Below are 21,590 nucleotides of genomic sequence, written 5' to 3'. Positions count from 1 at the left end.
TATACTGTGTCCCTGTCAACTGACTGTGCAGAGAATGTTAAGAGCCGCAGCTCCTGACTGACTATATTGTATAGAAACAAGGAACTGCAGATGTTGGTTTACAAAAGAGGTTACAAAGTGCTGTGGTAACTCAGCGGTTCAGGCAGCATCTCTGGAGAACATGGATAGGTGACGTTTCGGGTCAGGACTTTTCTTCAGAAGCATCACCGAGGTATAATTAGTACGTTTTCAGATGACATGAAAATGTTGTTGAAAGTGAGTAAAATTACATGATATTACATAGAAACAGAAAATAGGTGCAGGAGTTAGGCCATTCGGCCCTTCGAGCCAGCACCGCCATTCAATATGATCATGGCTGATCATCCTAAATCAGTACCCCGTTCCTGCTTTTTCCCCAGATCTCTTGATTCCGTTAGTCCTAAAAGCTAAATTTAACTCTCTCTTGAAAATATCCAGTGAATTGGCCTCCACTGCCTTCTGTAGCAGAGAATTCCACAGATTCACAACTCTCTGGGTGAAAAAGGTTTTCCTCATCTCAGTCCTAAAGGGCCTCCCCCTTATTCTTAAACTGTGACCCCTGGTTCTGGACTCCCCCAACATGGGGAACGGGTTTCCTGTATCTATCCTGTCCAATCCTTTAAGAATTTTATGTTTCTATAAGATCCCTTCTCATCCTAAATTCCAGTGAATACAAGCCCAGTCAATCCATTCTTTCATCATATGTCAGTCCCGCCATCCCGGGAATTAACCTGGTGAACCTATGCTGCACTCCCTCAATAGCAAGAATGCCCTTCCTCAAATTAGGAGACCAAAACTGCACCCAATACTCCAGGTGCGGTCTCACCAGGTTCCTGCACAACTGCAGTAGGACCCCCTTGCTCCTAAACTCAAATCCTCTCGCAATGAAGGCCAATCAGATATTGATCAATTGGCAAAATGGATAGTCATAGATGGTGAAATATAATTCTCAAACACGAAAAGCATTAGGTGAACTAATAAAGATATAACATGCACAATGAATGTTCAGGCCCTCGATAGTATTGAGGGCCAGAGTTGCTAGATAATAGGAATCATTTCCACGTATCAAAGTGATAAAACCTAGGGGCTCTAGGTTTAGGGTAAGGGGTTAGAGAATTGGAGGGGATCTAAGGAAGAATATTTTCATCCAGAGGGTGGCTATTGGCTGGAGCATACTGGTTAAGAAGGTGACAGTAGCAAATACTCTCACAAAATTTAAGAACAATCTAGATAAGCACTTGAATTGCCAAGGCATAGAAGGCTTTGGACCCAGTGCTGGGCAATGGGATTAATGTACATGCACAGTTGAAGATACATATTGGTACAATGGGCAAAGGTTCTGCTTTAGTGCTATATGACCCATGACTGTGTATAAAATCCTTTCTCACTCGACACTATCACATTTGCACAGTTGCTTATTTGACTGAATTACACATTCTCCTCCCCATGCGACTTTCACATTTACACTGTTGTTTCTGGTAGAAATAATTTACATTTAGTCACCCCCCCCCCCCCCCCATAGGATAATAATACATTTTTGCATTAATTCCATTGTGAAATCTTGTCACATTGCCCATTATTTCTCCTTGAATTTATTGTCACATTTACACCTTATCTCTCGCACAAGACACTGCCAGATTTGCATCCTTCCTCCTGGGATAGGTAGTCACATTAATACATTACCTCTCCAAGGAGACACTGTCAGATTTCAGCAGTCTCCTCCCAGTAACGAGTCTCACCTTCAGAAATCCCTCTCAGGATTTACTGTCACATTTGCACATTATCAATCACTGGAATTACCGTCACACATACAAGCCGTTTTCACAGTTGTAAGATATCTCATCCCTGAGATACTGTTACACTTGCTCTCTCACTTTCGGATTACACAGTCATATTTGCACATTATCTTCCTGAGGAAGTGCATTCACATTTACACACAGAATCTCCTTGGCAAAATGAACATGTTACCTGTTACTCTAATCTGTGATTCTCTTTATACGTTGTACGTTATGTCTGGAAACACTTCCATGAAATCTCAGCAGGTACCATAATATTTGCATGTTTTATTTCTGAGGAAGTACATTAACATTTGAAAATAAACCCACAGGGAATTATAATATTATTTCATGGGCAACACTGGATCATTTTCACATTATAATTTTTGGAACATTTTGCACATCTCATTGGGCCATTCAGCTCTTCAGATCTGTTCTGCCATCTCGTCCATACCAACCAAGATGCCCATCCAGGGAGGTCATATCCTTCTTAACGTTTCCAATCCATATACCTGACCAAATGACTTTTAAATGTTGTTACTTCACAAAATGCTGGAGTAACTCAGCAGGTCAGGCAGCATCTCTAGAGAGAAGGAATGGGTGACGTTTCAGGTCGAGACCCTTCTTCAGGCTGATGTCAGGGGAGGGGGCGGGACAAAGAAAGGATATAGGTGGAGACAGGAGGACAGTGGGAGAACTGGGAAGGGGGAGGGGAAGAGAGGGACAGAGGAACTATTTAAAGTTAGAGAAGTCAATGTTCATACTGCTGGGCTGTAAGCTGCCCAGGCGAAATATGAGGTGCTGTTCCTCCAATTTGCGGTGGGCCTCACTTTGACACTGGAGGAGGCCCATGACAGAAAGATTAGTGGGAGTGGGAGGGGGAGTTGAAGTATTCAGCCACCGGGAGACCAGGTTGGTTAAGGCGGACTGAGCGAAGGTGTTGAGCGAAATGATCACCGAGCCTGCTTTTGGTCTCACTGATGTAGAGAAGTTGACATCTGGAACAGCGGATTAAATGTTGTTATTGTACCTTCTCCCACCCTTATCTTCCTACCTCCTCTGCTTCCAATTAAATCTTTCCTTCCTCACCTTAAACCTATGTCCACTAGTTCTTTATTCCCCAATCCTGGGGACAAGATTCTGTGAATTCATCTAATCTATTCCCCTCGGTGTCACGGTGGCGCAGCAGTAGAGTTGCTGCCTTACAGCGAATTCAGCGCCGGAGACTCAGGTTCGATCCTGACTACGGGCGCCGTCTGTACGGAGTTTGTACGTTCTCCCCGTGACCTGCGTGGGTTTTCTCCGAGATCTTCGGTTTCCTCCCACACTCCAAAGACGTACAGGTTTGTAGGTTAATTGGCTTGGCAAATGTAAAAATTGTCCCTAGTGTGTGTAGGATAGTGTTAGTGTGCGGGGATCACTGGGCGGCGCGGACTCGGTGGGCCGAAGGGCCTGTTTCCACGCTGTATCTCTAAATCTAAAATCTCATGATTTTATACATCTCTATAAGATCACACTTCAGTTTTCAACACACCAATGAATAAAATCCCAGCCTGCCAACCTCTCTCTATAAGTTAATCTCTCGACTCCTGGCAACAACCTCGTAAGTGAAGGAATTTCTCCTTATCTCGGTTCTAAGTGGCATCTTCTGTCCCTGAGACTGTGAGGCTGGATTCACATCATGTGAAGGGGCAAGGGGAACAGCAATGCCCTCTCTCGCACGATCGTCAGACGCAACTTGGCTCCCAATCCTTGATGGTGACTCAGATGTGTGAACGTACCTCTGGCACGAAGAACGTCCAATGACACCATGCTTTCTAGGCATTAACATTTTCACACCCAGTGAACACATCACGCAACAAAATCGAGGACATCAGTCAGCCTGCAACAACGATTTAACTTTTTGGAAAATACACATATCTCCTAACCATGTTGAATAAAATGAATTCCCTTCTCCATATTATTTCCACGTTCCCTATTTATTTAGGAAGGAGGTCATTCAGATCATTGTATTTACGCCGGCTCACATTCGTCCAACATTTTCCGCAGCGACATTCTCATCAACTCCCCACATTTTCATCAACTCCCCAGATTTTTGCCACTCTTCTCTATAGAAGAACACACGAAAATAGGAGCAGGAGTATCATATCATATCATATATATACAGCCGGAAACAGGCCTTTTCGGCCCACCAAGTCCGTGCCGCCCAGCGATCCCCGTACATTAACACTATCCTACACCCACTAGGGACAATTTTTACATTTTACCCAGCCAATTAACCTACATACCTGTACGTCTTTGGAGTGTGGGAGGAAACCGAAGATCTCGGAGAAAACCCACGCAGGTCACGGGGAGAACGTACAAACTCCTTACAGTGCAGCACCCGTAGTCAGGATCGAACCTGAGTCTCCGGCGCTGCATTCGCTGTAAAGCAGCAACTCTACCGCTGCGCTACCGTGCCGCCAGGCCCTTCAATCCTGCCCCACTGGTCAATACTGAACTGCCCTGAACAGTTTACTTACACGCATGTGTGTCGGCATCTTACGCCCATTCATGCCGGCATTGCTGCCGCATCCCTGCCGGCCGGGAACGTCACGGATGTGCGAAGGCCGCAGATTGGGATCACCATCCTAGCAGAGGACGGTGGTGTGGGACTTGCACGGGATCCGGCCGGGACACTGTTTGAAATGCTGCAGCCATTTTATATAAGTTAGATTGATGTATCATGTTCGAAGGTAGCTCGTTAAATTACTTACTCCTTTGTTGTTATTGTTCCCATCAATACGTAACGAATACAAGAGATGGCTATCATGTAGCATGCATTACCCATCTGTGACTCTGCTCTGATATCGCATGTATACCACATGCCCACTACGGGAGATGTGTTCCTGCATTGTCCACATTGTAGACCTCATTATTTCCTCAGCAAATGTATTGCAGGTCGCTCGGTAACACGCTTCCATAGAACAGTTGGAGAGAAGCTACTAGCTGCAACACTATGTTGACTCTACCTTCAGTGCTCGGGCTTTTGAGCACGCAAAAGGGTCAACGATTAGTTTGCACTGGTGGAAGAGGAGAATTCCAAAGTATGAAAGCACAAGTTGGGAAAGATAGCAGATCAGGAATAACCATGAAGAGAGGGGGATTAAGGATACAGACACCCTCATCACCGGGTAAGAAGGAACTGCAGTTGCTGGTTTACACGGCAGATAGCACAAAATGTTGAAGTAACTCAGTGGGTCAGGCAGCATCTCTTGAGAAAAGAAATAAGTGACCTTTTGGGCCGAGACCCTTCATCAGGGTGAGAGTCAGGGAGGGGGACACAGGGAGGGGGTGATGAGGGGAATCCTCATCACTGATTCCTTTCAGGGGCTAAAGCGTCGTTGATGGTCCTCCTCACATCAGCCATTGCTATCTCCTCCATGCAATTTAACACTGAGAGGCGTGTTGCTTCTCTCCAACTTCTCTGTGGAAGTGTGTCACCGAGTGAATTGGAGCGTATTTTTGCTAACGTGTGCAAACTGTTAACTGTGAGACATGCAAAAAAAATTTGGGGCAAGGTAAAACATATTAATTCATGTAACATCTTCCTCCACAATATTCCCAGGATCCACCGTTACTTCATTATTTCATCTCCCCCAGGAATAAATTTGCAGGTTATGCCTCAAAAGAGTCACCGTGGCGTTTACCGTGTATAACTTCCAATGATTTGCAAACTGACTCTGAGGAAATATTTTAATTGCTGTAATGGCTTCAGGTAACATTGGTCATTATTTCTGAAACTCCTCCCAGCAGACACTACACATTTCTATTTCATCTCTTTGCTGCCCATATTTGCACTTAAACTTTAGCAGATGATTCTGTTTTAAATAGAAGATAAAACAATATAGCACAAGAACAGTTCCTTCGGCTCACAATGTCTATGCCAAACATGACACCAAGACCATCACATAATTATCTACACATAACCCATATCCCTCCATTCCTTGCATATCAATCTGCGTATACAAACGTGTTTTTAAATGCCACTAACATATCGACTTCAACAGCATGTTCCAGGCACATATCACCCTCTATGTAAAAAACTAGCACTATGTATCTCCTCTAAACTTTGTCCCTCTCACCATAATCCTATGCCCTCTAGTATTTGACTTTTCTACCCTGGGGATTGTCTACTCTATCTGTGTAGGAAGGAACTGCAGATGCTGGTTTACACCGAAGATAGACACAACTTCCTGAAGTAACTCAGCGGGACAGGCAGCATCACTGGAGAGAAGGAATGGGTGACGTTTTGGGTCGAGCACTTTTTCAGACTGCCTCTACCCTATCTATGCCTTGTATAATTTCATTTATAGTGAACCCTCATTACAACCGACCACAGGGCGTGGGGTGGGGGGGAATGGTATCCGTTATTCCCGATTGCCCACTATAACTGAGGAAGATATTATCATTGTATGCAGATGAAATAAACTAGATGGTGGTTAATGGTTAATGTATAAAAGGACACAAAGTGCTGGAGGAACTCAGCGGGTCAGGCAGCATCTCGAGAGAACATGTATAGGTGATATCGGGACCCTTCTTCAGACTGATTCAGTCCGCTGAGTTATTCCAGCACTTTGTGTCGTTTCACCTTAAAACTAGGTGCCCTTCTTCACCAGCAGCCGCGGCTGTGGTAGCGGTTCATGTTGTAGCCCCCGACAAGACGTGCTTTCTTCAGACTGCCGCTACCAACAGGACGCGTTTGGTCAACGTAGGTTCCCGCCCCTCTCACCCGTCGCTATGTCTGCTCCACCGCCGCCACCTCCTCCTACAGTCGGCAACATCTTCCAAGGTGGAGTACGTCAGAGTCTCCAGGGGAGGAGAGTCAGCGGCAGTGGAGGAGGGGAGAGGCTGAGTGGACAGAGCGATGGAGAAGGAGAGGGCGGTGGAGGTGACATTCGGTGGAGTACAACAACTGTGTTCTTTATCATTACTCCATGAAACGGACCAAGTTCTCGATTTCCAGTCAAGTGAGACCTAACGCAGAAATCCTATGTGCAGTCAATCAACCATGGCAAACTCACAGGCTGCACTCTTTGGCTAAAAACACTTGAACTAACAAGGAATTTCTGGCATTTAAGCACCAACTTTGTGACAAACATCTTTGCAAACCTTGTGCTCAGTGACTTGAAATTTCCATGGTTACTAAATTATAATTATTAGTACGCAAAGCATTTGGCGACAAGAAACGTATTTTTGGTACATTGTAATTTCCCCATGTTTTCTCGTGATAGCAGCCATTCAGCCCATTAGGTCTATGCTGACTCTCAGAGGTATTCAATCAGTCCATTCTCTCTCACTTTCCCACAAATTCTCCCATCTCTACTGTCACCCATTGACGTTAGGGACTCTATATAATTGCTGATTAATCTACCAGCCTGAAGAAGGGTCTCGACCTGAAACGTCACCCATTCCTTCTCTCCAGAAATGCTACCTGTTCCGCTGAGTTACTCCAGCATTTTGTGTTTGATCTTCCAGCATAAGGTTTGGAACAAATCGGAACACCCAGGGGGAAATCCAGGCGGTTAGAGAGTAAACATGCAAACTCCATGCAGACAGCACCTGCAATCAGGATTGAACCATGAAAGGAAGCATGCAGGTACAGCAGGCAGTGAAGAAAGCCAATGGAATGTTGGCCTTCATAACAAGAGGAGTTGAGTATAGGAGCAAAGAGGTCCTTCTGCAGTTGTACAGGGCCCTAGTGAGACCGCACCTGGAGTACTGTGTGCAGTTTTGGTCTCCAAATTTGAGGAAGGATATTCTTGCTATTGAGGGCGTGCAGCGTAGGTTTACTAGGTTAATTCCTGGAATGGCGGGACTGTCATACGTTGAAGAACTGGAGCGACTAGGTTTGTATACACTGGCATTTAGAAGGATGAGAGGAGATCGTATCGAAACGTATAAGATTATTAAGGGGTTGGACACGTTAGAGGCAGGAAACATGTTCCCAATGTTGGGGGAATCCAGAACAAGGGGCCACAGTTGAAGAATAAGGGGTAGGCCATTTAGAACTGAGATGAGGAAAAACTTTTTCAGTCAGAGAGTTGTGAATCTGTGGAATTCTCTGCCTCGGAAGGCAGTGGAGGCCAATTCTCTGAATGCATTCAAGAGAGAGCTAGATAGAGCTCTTAAGGATAGCGGAGTCAGGGGGTATGGGGAGAAGGCAGGAACGGGGTACTGATTGAGAATGATCAGCCATGATCACATTGAATGGCGGTGCTGGCTCGAAGGGCCGAATGGCCTACTCCTGCACCTATTGTCTATTGTCTATTGTCTCCTGGGGTTGTGTCATTTGCCCCAAATTGTGACACCACAGTGTCACCCATCCTTCCACAAATACAGCAAAGTGCAAGGGATAATAATGTTCCATAAATAAACTTCTTTAATTAAAAAAATGAGCTTCTCTTTTGACTACAAACGTATGTTCAAGAGTTTATTTGGAACTCTGCATCATATTTACAAAGCTGATTGCTTCCTGGTTTGCCTCTTTCAAGAATTCCCAAGTTTGAATGGCGGCCGGGCCAGCATGAGGACAAGGCAAAGGGGGCAGCGTTGGCCTGGATTTGATAACAGCAGGGTAAGGTCTGAACTGCACAAAGCACTACTCTTAATTCTCCAAATCAGGTAACTGAATTATCCAACCACAACCAGAGAGCAGTGCTGCACTACTATCTACCTCTTTGATGACCCTCGGACTATCCTTGATCGGACTTGCTGGCTTTACCTTGCACTGAACGTTATTCCCTTATCATGTATCTATGCACTGTAAATGGATCGAATGTAATCATGTATTGTCTTTCTGCTGACTGGTTAGCATGCAGCAAAAAGCTTTTCCCTGTACCTCGGTACACGTGACAATAAACTAAACTGAACGTGAAACACTTAAGTTGAATTGTTAATCCTGTCACCAGGGATTGGAGGGGTGGTGGAGATGGGTCCTGAGAAGGAACAAAAGTAACAGCAAAATAATAAATCAAACTAAACGAATGAATCCACTGAAGCATTTCATGTGAACAATGACCAGAGTCTAAGGTCCTACTGACACTGGATATTGAGGAGCTGTGCCCCATGTAACGGCCTCTCGAATGCTCCACTGATGCAGTGGTTAAGCAGGAAACATTTGTGGTGTTGACACATTGTAAGAGAATGTGTTGAACCGCTGGTATAATGAACACAGATATTGACACATCCCAACGGTATTAACTGTGTATATAAAATGAACAAAGTATGCTTTGGAAAACAAATATGTCAGCAAGAAATATGAAGTATCTGCGTAATAGCAAGGCCTGTAAAAACCACAAAGGATTTTTACAGAATCAGTCTGTTTTGTATGTAGGAGATACAAGGAACAGCAGATGCTGGAATCTTTGCAAAAACAGAAAGTGCTGGAGTAGCTCGAGCAGATCAAGCAGCATTTCTGGAGGGAATGGATAAGCAATGCTTCAGGTCAGGACCCTTCTTCAGAGTGATTGCAGTACTGGGGAGAAAGCAGGAAAAGAGGTGGTGTGGCGGGACAAAGCCTAGCAAGTGAAAGGTGGATACAGGTGAGGAGGATTTGATTGACAGATGGGTGGAGTAAGTTACAGAGGCTGGAGATGAAAAAGGAGACACACAGAGGTCAGATGTGGTAAGAATAAGAGTGAAATGTAAACCCAATGAGAGGAATATAGGTGGAAAAGAAGGTGGGGTGGGGTGGATGGGGAGATGGAGGGGAGGATCGTGGAGAAAAATGCATGCACACTAGGGAGGGGATTGTGCGGATCTGAGGCCAGGTGTCACTTTTCAGACACGTCCTCAGACCTACCCCTTGACCGGGACACAATTGGTGTACACCAGGCCTCTGTCTCCCAGGCTGTTACCAATCTCATTGCCTCTGGTATTTTGCGTCCAACCTTATAGATCCCCAACCCCGTACTGCTCATTTCTATCTCCTTCCCAAGTTCCCAGAATTGCCTTGGTAGACCCATCGTTTCTGCCTACTCCTATTCCACCAAAGAGGCCCCCATCGCCTCTTCTTTAGCATGGATGCCTAGTCTGCCACACCTCCATTCCCCACCAGGAAAGTCTCAGTGCCCACTGGTTCTTCCTTGAACAGAGACCCAATCAATTCCCCCCTACTAACACTCTCCTCCACTTTGGCAGAACTCGATCTCACCCTCAACATTTCTCTTTTGATTCCCCTTATTCTCTACATCAAAGGTATCATCAAGAACAAAGGGTAGTATAAGAAAATAACTGCAGATGCTGGTACAAATCGAAGGTATTTATTCACAAAATGCTGGAGTAACTCAGCAGGTCAGGCAGCATCTCAGGAGAGAAGGAATGGGTGACGTTTCTTCAGACTGAAGAAGGGTCTTGACCCGAAACGTCACCCATTCCTTCTCTCCTGAGATGCTGCCTGACCTGCTGAGTTACTCCAGCATTTTGTGAATCAAGAACAAAGGTATCAACTGAAAATGTTGCAACATTTCCATGGGGCAGAAAACTTTCTGCACATACTACATTTTCACTTCCTTTTTGCGTATCTAAGATATAGTTGATTGGGTGGCACAGTGGTAGAGCTGCTGCCTCACAGCGCCAGAGACCCAGGTTCAATCCTGACCCTGGGTGCTGTCTATGTTGAGTTTGCACGTTCTCCCTGTGACCCACGTGCATTTCCTCCGGGTGCTCAGGTTTCCTTTCACATCCCAAAGGCGTGTGGGTTTGCAGGTTTATTGGCCGCTATAAAATTGACCCCAAGTATGGAGGAAGTGGATGGGAAAGTGAGATAATATAGAAGTCATGTGAAGGGTGATCAATGGTCGAAATGGATTAGTCGGTCCAAAGGGCCAGTTTCTATGCTGCATCTTTCAGTTTAGCATTGAAATACAGCATGGAAACAGGCCCTTTGACCCATCGAGTCCGCGCTGACCAGCGATCCCCGCACGCTAACGCTATCCTGCACACACTAGGGACAATTTACAATTAAAAACCAAGCCAATTAACCTACAAACCTGTATGTCTTTGGAGGAAACCGGAGATCCCGGAGGAAACCTGCGCAAGTCACGGGGAGAACGTACAAAATCCGTGCAGACAGCATCCATAGTCAGGATCGAACCCGGGTCCCTGGAACTATAAGGCAGCCACTCTTCTGCTACACCCCTGTGCTGCAATGAAAAGTGTGAGATAGTGGGTGGATCTCATCAGGGCATCTTAGTGACGAGTATTTCCTTGTCATTTTGACACTAAAATTCTCAGAATGCGTTGTTCTCATGATCCCACTGGAAATGCTGTAACGATTTCACATTCCTCTGACGAGACTGTATGATTTCCCCTTCAAGGTCCAGCACAATTGCTGCAATTGTTGCCACATTATCTCTTGTAATTTTGACATAATTTCCCAAGAGTCACCATATCACTTGCACCATATCAGTTTCTTCCCAGCTGTTATCAGGCAACTGAACCATCCGACAAACAACTAGAGAGCAGTCCTGAGCTACTATCTACCTCATTGAAGACCTTCGGTCTATCCTTAATCGGACTTTACTGGACTTTATCTTGCACTAAACGTTATTCCCTTTATCATGTATTTGTACACTGTGGACGACTCGATTGTAATCACATACAGTCTTTCCGCTGACCGTTTAGCACGCAACAAAAAGCTTTGCACTGTACCTCAGTAAACTAAACGAAGCAATATCTCTCGCGTGTATTTACATGAGGGTATTTTTGGGACATATTGCATTATTTCCACATTCTCTCCCTTGCACTATCACTGGGGGGAGGGGGGAGGCAGCCAAGAATAAAGGGGGACCCTGACATGGGTGGGGGGAGGCACCGAGAACAAAGAGGGAAATGGTTTGGGGGGGGGGGGGTGGGGAGCCGAGAACAAAGGGGGACCCTGACATGGGTGGGGGAGGCACCGAGAACAAAGAGGGAAATGGTTTGGGGGGGGGGGGGTGGAGAGCCGAGAACAAAGGGGGACCCTGACATGGGTGGGGGAGGCACCGAGAACAAAGAGGGAAATGGTTTGGGGGAGGGGGGGAGCCGAGAACAAAGGGGGACCCTGACATGGGTGGGGGGAGGCACCGAGAACAAAGGGGGAAACGGGGTGGGTATGGGGGGGGGGGGGAGGGGTGTCGAGAACAAAGAGGGACCGGTACTACATTGCAGACTTTGTAACTTTGTCAGTGCCCTATACGTGGCGACTCTTTGCATACTTTGTGTATGGTCTACACAACAAAGAATTTCACTGTGACTATGAATGATAATAAAGTATCATTCATTCATTCCACATCATCTCATTCTGAAAGGAGTTGCGTAGCATTTGCTCTCTCGGGAGACACTGTAACATCGCTGCACTACCCCCCCTCCAGAGATACTGAACATTTCCACTATCCCTCTCCGTGATATCGCAATATTTCCACATTGATTCCCAAATGTAGTGTCGCTGTACTGCGCATTATCTTTTTCAGGAGTTACTGTGGCATTTCCAAATTACCTCTCTGGAGATACTGTAACAATTCTACATTATCTTTTGGCAGATACTGGATCCTTTACAACATGAGATCTGTCAGGAGATACTGCTGCACTCCCTCATTAACCTGCAGGAAGCATTATCACATCCCCAGACTATATGACAGGCACATTTGCCACATTTACATATGGTTGCTTTCATATTTTCGGGCTATCTCACTCTCTCAAGAGAAACTGTACTTTCCATATTCCCTCACAGGGACTACTCCATAACTTTCACTTTAACAAATTGAATACTGTAATATTTCATAGCTACCTCTCAAGAGCCAATGCATAATTTCTACTTGATCCTTCACTGAATCTGTCACATTTACACTGAAACTTTCTCAGGAGATAGTATATTATTTCTGCATCACAGTTGGAGAATTTGACATATCTATGCAGTATACATTCTCTGTTATTGTATACAAATAATACAGTATATATTCTCAATCATTGTACACAATCTTCCTCTTAGAAAATAAGGCAACATTTTCACATTATTTCATAATAAATCCTATCACATCGCCACATCATCTCTCTCAAGGAATGCTCTATCCTAGAACATAGAACAGTACAGCCCAGGAACTTCAGCCCACAACATTTGTGCTGAACATGATGCCTCTCCGGTTCTCAGGGCGGATGGTAGAAATTTTCCATCCGGTCTCTCAGGAGAAATTGCAAAATATGTTCACGCTATTTTTTCAGCAGATACTGCCAACTGTCTCTACATGATCACTTACCGAAGATACAGTAAACCTGAGGAAAATGGTACTGAGGGAAAATGGTCACATTTCCACCATTTCAATTCTGATGACAGATCTTAAACCTGAATCATTAACTTTATTTCTCTCTCTCTCTCTCTCTCTCTCTCTCTCTACGGATGCTGCTCAACTTGCTGAGTATTTTATGCACTGCTATCTCTTAGTTCAGGTCCCTGTCATCTGCTGCATTTCTCTTTTATGTCAGTATTGCTGTTTTTCAGCTAATAACTGAGATTTCCAAATCCTTTCTCCAGAGATGTCATAAAACCTGAGCATGGGGTTGTTTTTAAAATATAACAAAATACTGTCAGAAGGTATCTTCAAAAGGACACATTGTTTCCCATGGAATATTCTGTTATATAAGATCATTTCATTTTAATCATGGTTTTGCAATCTATTGTGCTCTCTTGATCTTAGTATCTACAGAGCATCAGTGGTGAGTGTCTTTGAAATGCCTGCCATGTTCATTCAAGTGATTTGTGTTTTAAATTTATTTGCAAAAAGAATTAAGACCATTATGCTGGCTCACAATAAAAAGAAATAATTGAAAGCATTTTCTTTAACACAATGCACAGTGTTCCTTCAAATGCCAATCATTTTAGCTCTCTGCCAACTTTCACTGGATTCGGCGTAACAAGGGGTCACTTTCAATTTCCAATTCAGTGTCAAACTGGTTGTCAGGCACACATAATACGCTGCTAGGGAAGAGTTACCTAGGTAACAGGGCCAGCTGAACAAAAATTGCCAATTTCCATGATTGACACAGGATTGCGATCACCAGAATATTGAGCATGTTTTGAAAGATGAGCCGTTTGCAGCAATAAAAACCAGGCCAGTCAGGTGCAGTGGCGTGGAGCTGTGCACAAGTTTTGACTATTTTTAAATCGCTGGGAATTATAACCTTCAGCCATCTTTCCTGCTCAGTTCACTGCAAAGCACCTCCACATCATGTACCTTTACCAAGCCGGCCTGGGCAGAACATCATAACAACAACAAGCACATCACATGTCACGCAGAATGGGGGGAAACATTTTATTAACGCGTTGCTGGAACAACCCGAATAGGAGGAATCGAGTTCCCTGGGACAAACTGCATGTGGAATATACCAACCCTGGAATATTGTCGATAACATTTCTTTCTTTCGCTTGAAGTATATTTCACACCCCACAATTTGTCAGTACTTCAGCTGCTAAAAAATATTGAAACGTTTTGAAATTCATTGACATTTCGGGACAGATTCTGCAATGGCTCCCAGCTTTCCCTGGCGATTTTGCCAAGTGTAAATCAATCAAGAGCATGATTATGTTTTTCCCTTCAGGCTCAGAGCATTGACCAACCCCACTAAACTGCAGTCAATCTAAATTAATAAGATATTCCGGAATTAAGCTACATAGCCCAAAAACATGTCAACACTGCAGAATGCAAAAAAATGCCTGGCAAGATCGCCCGATGGGAATTAAGTACTTAACAAAACACAAACATGTGGCTGATGTTAAAGTGTCCCCCAGTGGAATTGCAGAAATTTGTAGAATGGATGTTAGTGTGTCCATGCCAGATATTTGCTTGAACAACCTAAAACTACTATACTCTCCCAATCAACATTCCCCATTTCAAATATTAATCAATACTGTAGCCACACCTTGCAGCAAATCATTCAGTCCTCAGTGTAAAGTTTCCCTTATCTATTTATGTACTTTGTGCTCATTTTAATTCAGGACCCATCACTGGCATCTCAGCTACTTTTCCCACACCTTTTATAATAAATCTTACATGTAAGTGTTATCTCAGTTAAAAAAAAAAATCCCAGCATCTCAAGTCTCTGCTGGCATAATCCTGGCATATCTATACTGAACACTTTACCAAGTGCCTGAAACACCACAAGATCTTCATATCCGAAGGTCTGTGACATACCCATCTGAAACTTAAATATATAGTCGTCTCCTTGGTGTACCCATGATAATTAAATACCTGGATACTTCCATCTATCAGTTCAAACCTACAAAGCTCATAAAGGACTTGGCAGGCAAGATAACTGAGATGTCTCGCACCACAGAGGATAGTCGGGGAATTATGGAGAACACCATATAGGAGCGAAATGACTTCACTTGTGGGGTAATGGGGAGAAGGCAGGAACGGGGTACTGATTGAGAATGATCAGCCATGATCACATTGAATGGTGGTGCTGGCTCGAAGGGCCGAATGGCCTACTCCTGCACCTATTGTCTATTGTAATGGATCCTTGGAATTCTCTGGACTGGGATGCAGTGGAGGCTCAGTAATTATGTTCATTCACAACACATTTTAGGACATTAAGAGAGTCAAGAGATATGAGACATGAGCTGGGGTGGTGGCACCATTTCTTATGTCATTAACAACAGATAGAACAAGTTGAAGGGCCAGATGTACTAGCTCCTCTCCGAATTCAGAAACTGTTGCATAGAACTCAGTCAACCATCACTTTTTTACATTCTGTGTGCATTGAGTTGCAGAATTTGATATTTGGCTTAAACTACTCTATATCCCATCTGCACTGTACCAAAGCCAATCTGAGAGCAATCTTCTACATTTCCAGTAAAGATCTGCTAACTTCAAGCACTGGACAAATGTGGTGTTTTATTGTCCAAAGTTGACCCAGTACAGATTCCTGTATCTTTTGAATTACAGGCAAATTCCCTCAGAACTGTAACTCATATTATACGCAAGTACAACACAGGCGGAGTAGATTTCAACATATCCTTGGCGAGCTGCTTTACAAATTCCAGCTGGACAAATTCCATCATGCTACATCACTCCCATCCCCACCCTAAAACCCATGAAACATGAGGAAAATCCTCAGCATCTTGTAACTGACCAGTCCGCCTTTTGGAATAACCACCATTTATTGTGTGATGCCCCAGAACATGGTCATTTTGGACTCCTTTCCCCCATTGCCCATTACCCACCTTGCTATAAGAGGGTTTCCGCGAATAACTGCCGCTACGCCGTCGCTTCTCTTTGATCTTCAGCATGAGTTTGATCACCCTCTTCTTGTGGCCCGCTCTCCTCTTTGACCCCCGTGGCGCTCTGCGGGTCCCTGCCGGCGCCTCGTGTTCTCCTCCACAACAGGGTCCTGAGCCTAGGCTGGCAGTCCTTCAGCTTCGCGTAGATGTAGGGTTGGCAAAGGGCACCTGCCCACGGCTCCAACGTGAAGTAGACCACCGCTCCCGTCTCTTCCTCCTCCCGGAGCCGGGCCACGGCCGCATTGATGAGATGGCGGTGCCCGGGGCTCTCAACTCCAATCGCGTCCAGGTCGGGCTCCCCGATCTGTTTGCAGACCTCCAGGTCATCGTAGCCGTTGTCCAGGAAGGATTCGCCGTACTGGGTCAACTTCAGGCTCTTCAGCCACTCCAGCACGATGTTCGTACCCATGGGGGCAGAAGGAGTTCAGGGACGATGATGGGCGAATTCGGACCAAAGGTTGGGAATATTATGACAACCGGGATTAGGATTGGGGATGGGAAGACCAGGACTGGGGATGAGAAGACCAACACTGGGGATGAGAACACAAGTGCGGTGGGTTTCTGAGGGGAATGGAAGGGGGTGAGGAATGGGATGGCCTGGGGGGGGGGGGGGGGGGGGGTTGGAATTGGGATGGAGGATGGATTTGGGGTTGTTATGGAAGGGGTTGGGACTGGGACAGAGATGAGGATTAGGGATCCAGTTTGGGTCAGGGTTTGGGATGGGAGCTGCAGCTGAAATAAGATGCGAGAAGGAGAGGAGGGGAGAAGGAGAGGAGGGGAGGGGTGGAGAGGGGAGGGGTGGAGAGGGGAGGAGGGGGGAGGAGGGGGGAGGGGCGGAGAGAAGGAGAGGAGAAGGGAGGAGAGGGGAGGGGAGGACGAGAGAGGAGGAGAGGGATGGGGAGGAGAGGAGGTGGAGAGGGGAGGAGGGGAGGAGGGGAGGGGAGGATGAGGAGGAGGAGGAGGTGGAGGAGGAGGAGGAGGTGTGGGGAGGTGTGAGGTGGAGGTGTGGGGAGGGGCGGAGACCGGCCCCACTCACTCCGTGCGGTTCCCAGAGGGTTTTTCTCACGGTCCAGTCCAGAGCGCACACACCCCCGCCCCGCCCCTCGCCCCTCTCCCCTCCTCGGCTGCCGGTGGATGGTCCCCGCCCGCCTTCCCCGAACTTCCCGGGGAGCTGAAGCCGGCGGCCACACCTGCCGAGGCCCGGCTCCGGCGCTCTGGCGGACTGTCAGTGCCCAGGGTCAGCCCGGTGGCTCCGTCCCGCTCTACCCGCCCCAGTACTGAGCTGAGGCTCCGGCGGCTCCGGCCTGCAGGCGCCGCGGGCAACGCCAGGTGGCGATGGCGAGTCGCCCGGCGAGAGCGCCCCAAACCCGCGATGGCAGCGACCTCCAGTGGGCGGCTTACAAACGGCAGGCGGCAGGACCCTCCCCTCTGTCCCCTCCCCCCTGTCCCCTCCCTCCTGTTCCCCCCCTGTCCCCTCCCCTCTGTCCCCTCCCTCCTGTTCCCCCCCTCTGTCCCTTCCCCTCTGTCCTCTCCCCTCTGTCCCCTCCTCCTGTCCCATCTCCTCTGTCCCCTCCTCCCTCCCCTCTGTCCCCTCCGCCCTCCCCTCTGTCCCCTTCCTCTGTCCCCTCCGCCCTCCCCTCTTCCCCTGTCCCCTCTCCTCTGTCCCCTCCTCCCTCCCCCTGTCCCCTCCCTCCACCTCCTCCCTGTCCCCTCCCCTCTGTCCCCTTCCCTCTGTCCCCTCCCCGTCTCCTCCCCCTTGTCCCTTTCCCTCTGTCGCCTCCCCCTCGTCCTCCCCCTTGTCCCCTTCCCTCTGTCCCCTCCCCCTGTCCCCTCCCCCTCTGTCCCCTCCCCCTATGTCCCCTCCCCCTCTGTCCCCTCCCCCTCTGTCCCCTCCCCCTCTGTCCCCTCCCCCTTTGTCCCCTCCTCCCTCCCCTCTGTCCCCTCCTCACTCCCCCTGTCCCCTTCCCTCTGTCCCCTCCCCCATGTCCCCTCCCCCCATGAGACATCATGAGAGGAATAGATAGGGTAAGACCACAGAGTGCATTTTACCCAGAGCGAGGGAACCAAGAACCACAGGTTCTCAGGAAACTGAGGAGCAACTTTTCTACATAAAGGATGATAGGTATATGGAATGAGCTGCCAGAGGAGGTAGTTGAGGCAGGTACTATCACAACATTAAAAAAAATTGGATAGGTTCACGGATAGACAATAGACAATAGGTGCAGGAGTAGGCCATTCGGCCCTTGAAGCCAGCACCACCATTCGATGTGATCATGGCTGATCATTCACAATCAGTACCCCGTTCCTGCCCTCTCCCCATTCCCCCTAACTCCGTTATCATTAAGAGCTCTATCTAACTCTCTCTTGAAAGCATCCAGAGAATTGGCCTCCACTGCCTTCTGAGGCAGAGAATTCCACAGATTTACAACTTTCTGAGTGAAAAGGTTTTTCCTCAACTCCGTTCTAAATGGCCTACCCCTTATTCTTAAACTGTGGCCCCTGGTTCTGGGCTCCCCCAACATTGGGAACATGTTTCTTGCCTCTAACGTGACCAATCCCTTAATAATTGTATATGTTTCATTAAGATCCCTTCTCATCCTTCTAAATTCCAGTGTATACAAGCCCAGTCGCTCCAGACTTTCAACATATGACAGTCCCGCCATTCCGGGAATTAACCTAGTGAACCTACGCTGCACTCCCTCAATAGCAAGAGGATAGGTTTAGTGGGACATAGCCCAAATACAGGCAGGTGGGGCTGGTGTAGATGGAACATATTGGTTGGTGTGGGGAGGTTGGCTGAAGGGATTGTTTCCTCGCTGTATGACTATGACTATCATACCTCCTTCACTCCTCACCTCTTCACCTTTTCTCTCTGAATTCTTTAGTGTTTCCACCAATCTTGAACCCACCGCTCGCAGTGCTCCCTTGCTCATCAGATGCCGACCACTCCCTCTCTCCTGAAGTGTGGCTGCTCCAACATTTACCCTCTGACTGTCACGGCTCACTCTTCGTTGCCACCTCCAATTGCTAATGGCTTTCCACCCTGGTCACAGTAGTCTATGGTCTAGTCCAGAGAAGACATAGCAACCTGTTTGATGGGCATCCCATCTACAACCATTCATTCACTCACTCCACAGTCAGAACAGTTCAGACCAGCTACAGCAACTCACCAAGACTCTTTAGATAGCATCTTGCAAACCCCCCAATACAGCTAGAAGGTCATGGAAAACAAAAGCATGGGAACACCACCTCCTGGGAGTTGCCTCCAACCACACCATCCTGACTTGGAAATATGTTGCTGTTCCTTCATTGCCGAATCAGCCAATGCCAGGTTTGGCAGTGACCACGCCGACACACGCGCTAGGGTGAACTCAGGTGATGTTTTTTATTTACAGTGGCAAGAAAGTCCAGGACCTCATGGGGCCGCTGACCCTCGCCATCAGACCAAATGTGCGGTGATGCTGGCGATCTCTGGCTTGTCCCAGCAGCGTGGTCCCGGTCTTTGAAGGAGGAGGCGTGATGATCTCAGGCTTTTCCCTGCAGTTTACCCTTGCCTCGAGAGGAGGCGCTGACGGTACAGGTTTCTTCCTGGTGGCTCAGCTTTGGGCTTGGAGAGGCGGTGCTGGCGTTCTCTGGATTATCCTGTCGGCTCAGCCATTGCCTCGAAGATAGACACAAAATGTTGGAGTAACACAGTCGAACAGGCAGCATCCCTGGAGAGAAGGAATGGGTGACATTTCGAGACCCTTCTTCTTCAGTCTTTGCCTGTGTGCGTATGTGGGTGCAGTCCCTCGTTGTCTGTGGGCAGGAAGAGGTTCTAGCATCTCAGGCTTGCCCCGGCCACTGAGTCTTGGTCTCAGATAGAGTGGGTTAAAATTGTGGAACTGCCTCTCTAACAACATTGTGGGTATGTTGTTACCTCAAGTGGTTTAGGAAGGAAGCCCAACACCATCCTCTCAAGGGAAACTACGGATAGGCAATTAAATACTGGCTCAGCTTGCAAAGCCCTCATCCCTTCTATGAATACATGTAAACCCATCCCCCTTCACCCCCATCCTGCAAGACATCTAGCCAGTGCTACATGTGATCACAGCTCACAAGAAACAGAAGTAGGGATAGATTGCTAGTCCTCTCATGCTTGTTCCACCATCCAATTAATCATAGCTGGTCACTAATGCAACACCAACCTCCCACGCTGCCCCCTCAGAGAGTCAATAGACAATAGATGCAGGAGTAGGCCATTCGGCCCTATCAGTACCCCGTTCATGCCTTCTCCCCATACCCCCTGACTCCGCTATCCTTAAGAGCTCTATCGAGCTCTCTCTTGAATGCATTCAGAGAATTGGCCTCCACTGCCGTCTGAGGCAGAGAATTCCACAGATTTACAACTCTCTGACTGAAAAGGCTTTTCCTCATCTCCGTTCTAAATGGCTTACCCCTTATTCTTAAACTGTGGCCCCTGGTTCTGGACTCCCCCAACATTGGGAACATGTTTCCTGCCTCTAACGTGTCCAACCCCTTAATGTTTCAATAAGATCCCCTCTCATCCTTCTAAATTTCAGTGTATACAAGCCTAGTCGCTCCAGTCTTTCAACATATGACAGTCCCGCCATTCCGGGAATTAACCTAGTAAACCTACACTGCACCCCCTCAATAGCAAGAATATCCTTCCTCAAATTTGGAGACCAAAACTGCACACAGTACTCCAGGTGTGGTCTCACTAGGGCCCTGTACAACTGCAGAAGGACCTCTTTGCTCCTATAATCAACTCCTCTTGTTATGAAGGCCAACATTCCATTGACTTTCTTCACTGCCTGCTGTACCTGCATGCTTCCTTTCAGTGACTGAGTCTTACAGCGTGCAAACAGACCCCTTGGCTAAACTTGCCCACACTGACCAACATGTCCCATCTACACTAGTCCCACCTGCCTGTGTTTGGCCCATATCCCTCTAAACCTATCCTATCCATGTACCTATCTAATTGTTTCTTAAACATTGCAATAGTCCCAGCCTCAACTACCGCCTATGGCAGCTCGTCCCATACACCCACCACCCTTTGTGTGAAAAAGTTACCCCTCAGTTTCCTATTAAACCTTTCACCCTTCACCTTCAACCTATGTCCTCTAGTTCTCAATTCCCCTACCCTGGGCAAGAGACTCTGTGCGTCTACTCGATCCATTCCTCTTATGATTTTATACACTTCTTTCAGATCACCCCCTCATCCTCCTGCGCTCCAGGAAATAGAGTCCCAACCTGCTCATCCCTCAATTCACTTCACTTACGCATCTGTTGTTCATACTCAATGAATGAGTCTCCCTGGCTCTCTTGGGTAGATAATTCCAAAGATTCATTACCCTCTGGGTAACAAAATTGCTTCTCATCTCAGTCCAGGACAGCCTTGCCCCTATGCCGAGTCTGTGATATCTGGTTCCAGACACTCCCGGTACAATCATCCCTCCTGCATCCCCCTCTTTAAGCCTTGTAGGAATTTTGTAATTTCC

General features: G+C 47.1%; 1 protein-coding gene across 1 annotated transcript in view; it reads right to left on the bottom strand.

The window, feature by feature from the left end:
- sash1a (SAM and SH3 domain containing 1a) overlaps positions 1 to 17,424 on the bottom strand; it is a 131,594-nt gene extending 114,170 nt beyond the window's left edge. Inside the window, 2 exon segments of the mRNA XM_078405532.1 lie at positions 16,033 to 16,143; positions 16,145 to 17,424. Coding sequence (XP_078261658.1) covers positions 16,033 to 16,143; positions 16,145 to 16,498 — 465 coding nt within the window. The 5' untranslated portion in view covers positions 16,499 to 17,424.
- Between the last annotated feature and the right edge of the window lie 4,166 nt (positions 17,425 to 21,590).

The sequence above is a fragment of the Rhinoraja longicauda genome, chromosome 9, assembly GCF_053455715.1.
Source record: "Rhinoraja longicauda isolate Sanriku21f chromosome 9, sRhiLon1.1, whole genome shotgun sequence".
Taxonomy (NCBI): domain Eukaryota; kingdom Metazoa; phylum Chordata; class Chondrichthyes; order Rajiformes; family Arhynchobatidae; genus Rhinoraja; species Rhinoraja longicauda.
This window is presented reverse-complemented; position numbering and strand designations above follow the sequence as displayed.